Source organism: Cynoglossus semilaevis, chromosome 2, assembly GCF_000523025.1.
Source record: "Cynoglossus semilaevis isolate Cse_v1.0 chromosome 2, Cse_v1.0, whole genome shotgun sequence".
NCBI lineage: Eukaryota > Metazoa > Chordata > Actinopteri > Pleuronectiformes > Cynoglossidae > Cynoglossus > Cynoglossus semilaevis.
This window is the reverse complement of record NC_024308.1, coordinates 4,866,095-4,870,452: the sequence shown is the minus strand read 5'-3', so window position 1 is coordinate 4,870,452 and position 4,358 is coordinate 4,866,095. Positions and strand designations below refer to the sequence as shown.

General features: G+C 43.9%; 1 protein-coding gene across 2 annotated transcripts in view; it reads left to right on the top strand.

Moving 5' to 3' along the window:
• LOC103394512 (DENN/MADD domain containing 1B) overlaps positions 1-4,358 on the top strand; it is a 131,190-nt gene that overhangs the window by 71,443 nt on the left and 55,389 nt on the right. For both annotated transcript variants that reach the window (XM_008331859.3, XM_008331867.3), the window contains 2 exons: positions 986-1,039; positions 2,006-2,116. In XM_008331859.3, the coding sequence (XP_008330081.1) occupies positions 986-1,039; positions 2,006-2,116 (165 nt within the window). The remainder of the gene's footprint in view (positions 1-985; positions 1,040-2,005; positions 2,117-4,358) is intronic.

The window sequence follows — 4,358 nt, the reverse complement described above, 5'->3', positions numbered from 1 at the left end:
TATACATATATGTATATATGTATATATATACATAAATATATATACATATATATGTATATATACATATATACATACATATATATGTGTATATATATGTAAATGTATATATATCTGTAAATATGTATGTATATGTACATATATGTATAGTATGTGTATATATATATGTACAGTATTTATATATGTATATTTATGTGAGTGTCATTAGTTAACTTTTGTCTTGTACATGTTAGACATATGTGGTAAAAACTGATGTGTTTCTACTGTTTTCTCAGTAATATACTGTCGTTGGAGCTTCATTAATCACTTCAATCTTCAGATACTCTGTGTTTTTACAGCCCTGTTTTAAAGAATATCTTGATGAATACATTGTACTTCACCCAAAGCCCCTCCAGTGTCTGTACAGGCTGCAGTGGACTGATGGTCAACCTGAGTGTAGTCAGAGAGAGAGAGAGAGAGAACCAGACAGACAGTGGTGGTTAGTCTCCAGTTGGTTTGTCTACCTGTCTGCAAACAGCGCCTCTCCCAGGCCTCTTTGATCCTCGCGCTGACGCTGCCCTGCTCTCCCAAAGTGAGACAGGCAGCACTGTGATCCTCTAAACAACCTGTGCGTGCACCGGCGCACACATGCACGTGCACGTGCACTTTTTAGTCTGAGTCTCGGTGCTCACCACGGAGCCCTTTTAATTCTTAAATAAAGAGTGTGCGATTTCCACCGGAGACATCACCCCAGTGTGTGTCCATGGGGAGAGAAAAAAAAAAAAAAAAAGGGGAAGCTATTGAGCCTCCTCTGTTCTGTAGACCTGATAAAAGCACTGCCACAGTTCAGACACGGGCTCAGCAATTCATATAGACAGAGCTGAAGATGAGCCATAAATCATAGAACAAAGTGATCAGAGCGTCTTCTTCTCATTCTCTTCTGTGAGTGGTAGACTTCAGTCATGGACCCTCCCTCTCCTTTTCTCCTGCATCTTTGTCTTTTTCGCAGCACTCCTACTTCATTGCCCCGGATATCAATGGACTGCCAACCATCCCTGAGAGTGTGAGTATATCCAAAAGAAAAGAAAATGGGAGTTAAAAAAAAAAAAAAAACCATTTTAAAGTTGAAGTACTGGAAACATTGTTACCTCTAATCGTTTTTAATCAGATACACTTGTCACCTTTTGAAATCATTGCATCACCCCCATGTCTGGGTTTGATCTTTCGTGATGCTTGTGCTTTGGATGTCGAAGTTCAGCGGTTGCCTTGGGTATTAGGAGAATCAAACCGAACATGTGTGCTTTGTTCAACCTAAATTCAAATTGTAGATCAACTCACAGTCTTCTGTGTCTCGATGCCAGGGGGAAATTAGATAAAAAACAGCAGCTAATCTGACATTTTTACCATTTTAAAGTTGAAGTACGCTGGAGTTTTAGCTGTCGATTTGGGCAAACGCCGAGCTCCGACTCACTTTCTGGCAAATGTAGCAGAGGGCCCCAGCTGTGTGGCCTTTAGTTTGATCACGACACTAAATATAGACTTATTTTAAATACATCCCTACAGCAACATTTTATCTTTCTTGAATTGTCTTCTTAACGCTTTTTATCATTTTAAATGTTGTTTGTTGGCTACAAGTTTAAAAACAAAATACAAAAGTGAGGTCAGATGTTCAGTTGTGTCATTGTTCCTACATTGATGTCTCTCTATGTCACAATTTATATTTACAACAAGTAACATTTGTTACAAATGAATGTAAAAGAAAAAACTCAGACAGAGTGCAGTACCACAGCACACCTCTAGTTGGCCATTAAAATAACTCCCTGTTTTTTCTCTCTCCTCTAAGTCGTTACAGCTATAATTATTTCTCAAATATAAAATCTTTCTAAAGAGATAACTTTTAAGGTGTGAGTCCAGCTTGGTTTTTTTGTTTGTTTGGTTTTTTTTTTACACACACACGCAGCTCACCGCCTGTACCACATCACTTCCCTCTGCTCCTCTCATGTTCCCTTCTGTTCCTGTCCATCACCAGAGGAACCTGACAGAGTACTTTGTGGCGGTGGACGTCAACAACATGCTCCAGCTCTACGCCAGCATGCTGCACGAACGGCGCATCATCATTACCTCAAGCAAGCTCAGCACTGTGAGTCAAAACTCCTGCAACTCCTTCTCTGGGCTACAGTCAGCGATCGGCTGTGCCCTGTGAGACGCCGGGAGAAAACACACACACACACACACACACACACGCAGCTCAGCTCAGATCAGATCAGATCAGATCCCACTTCTTTGGGAGACGTTGGGTGTAATAGCGGTGTGGGTTTAGATGTTTGTCAGAGTAAGTTTTCATTTGTAAAGTACGAGTACTTTGTGTCTGCAAGTTCCAGAAAGTCTCGTCTCGTCTGCTCCCATAAAAAGTTGCAGATAAGAAAATGTTGCTGATTTACAGTCACGGAGTCACGGTTGTGATTTTCGTTTTCATGTCACACTCAGATATCGAATTGCGCTGTCAAAAAAGTATATAGCTCAATGTTAGGACTATTCCCCTGACTAAACAGGATTCTCTTCATCAATATTCAAACAGGATATCACATTCTGAGACGTTTCAGATGAGAATATTTATCTGACATGGCAAGAGAGCGAGAGAGTTTTTTGGCCTCCTCGCTCAGAGATTCTGCAGCCGTGTTTATGGAGCTTTGACAGGCTGAGAAATCCTCACTAAAGCTTGATTTTGTTTTACGGCTTATCTCATAACTGCAACATATTAACGACCGGCAAAAAGCCTTAAATTATCCTTTATTGTTATGTTCTTAGATCACTCACATAATTCAGAGACACTTGCTCTGTGGTTTTGAATGTGTGTGTGTGTGTGAAGAAGATCTCCTCAGAGTTTCCCTCCCTCGGCTCCTCATTCCATCCTCCCCCGTTATCTTTGAGAGGGGATGAGGCAGAGGCAAATGTTTATGACAGATGAGATGGAGAAAGGGGAAGTGATGTCATCCCCAGTCCTATCTGTATCTGCAGCGTAGCCGCTCCTGCCTCTGTGTCTACAAGGCTGCAGAACACTGAACAGCCGCAGGGGCCCGAGGTGCTGATGGGTGCTGGAGGAAATGGTACCAGGGTGTCCCACAGGAGGCGTAATCAGTGTGAGCTGTAAAACCCAGGCAGTCTTCAGAGACTCTCACCTGTCTCCCCTCCACTCTTTAGCCCAGCAGCACCTCCTCACAGGGTCTCGGCGACACACTGTGCTGTGACACCAGGGTTACAGCATGTAAATTATCAGACTCCAGGGTGAAGGTGTTTTTCCCTTTTCCGACAGAGCACAGGGGGGGGGGGTAATTTCTACCTGTGATTTACAGTTTTCCGCGCAGACAAATCTTGTGGCTTGTGTATTTTTCCCCGACAAATATATGCCGACAGGATATTTTTAAGAGCTTCCACATCAGACCTTTACCTCTCTTACCCTTTAATCCTCTGCAATTCTTCATCCCCCTCATGTGTCTATCCATCCATCTTCTCGTGGGAGAAGTGCTCGGGTTCCGTAGTGATGTATGTCAGCCACTGCGGTACAAAGGTATTTCCACTTCTCCACTGGGATTACCGGCGGGCCCCGGTGTTATTACCGCTCCTGTGATGCGTTATTTTTTGCTCCTGTGTAGATTGACCCCCTCGGTTGGTGTCGAAATGGCTGTCGCGGTTCTTGCCAGCCGTGTAAGTGTATACACACTTAAGCGAAGACAGAGCAGCTCATTATCCACACCGCTGCCTTGTGATCAAATACCATAAAGGAGGAGAAATATATAATTAATGTCAAAGTTTGTCAAAATGTTTGTTAAAGTGAGCGTTAGCAGTCACTGGATAGACAGGTAATATTTCTATAGCGCTAGCTCGCCACAGATGGAGAACGTACGGGGAGAAGGTATTGTTAGTAACATCGTTAGTACCATCCAGCTGCTTTTCACCACCTCCGCCTGTCCAGCCTCTCAGCCAAGCAGAGAGAAAGTAGGAATTCAAAGAGCAGAGAGAGAGTGAAAGACGTGCGCGCACACACACACACACACACACATGCGTGCACGTGTGGATATACTGCATTTATTCTGCCTGCTCTCGGTGCTGCCTGCGTTAAAGCCCCAGATGAACCCACTGTGTCAGTCTGTCGGAACATGGACGGAATGTCTCGCACGCAGCAAAACAGCCGAGGAATAAATCATGATGGTACAACAATGCGCCGCTTGACTTATTGCTGTTTTTTTGTTGCGACCGGAGGTGAACGGTACCAGTGTTTTTTAAAGGCTGGTCGGCGGTGGCACGGAGGCGGGAGCCGGCCGAGCATGCAGCCTTGTCATAGGGCCATATAATAGGGGCTGCATTGGCCCTCGCTCTAACTA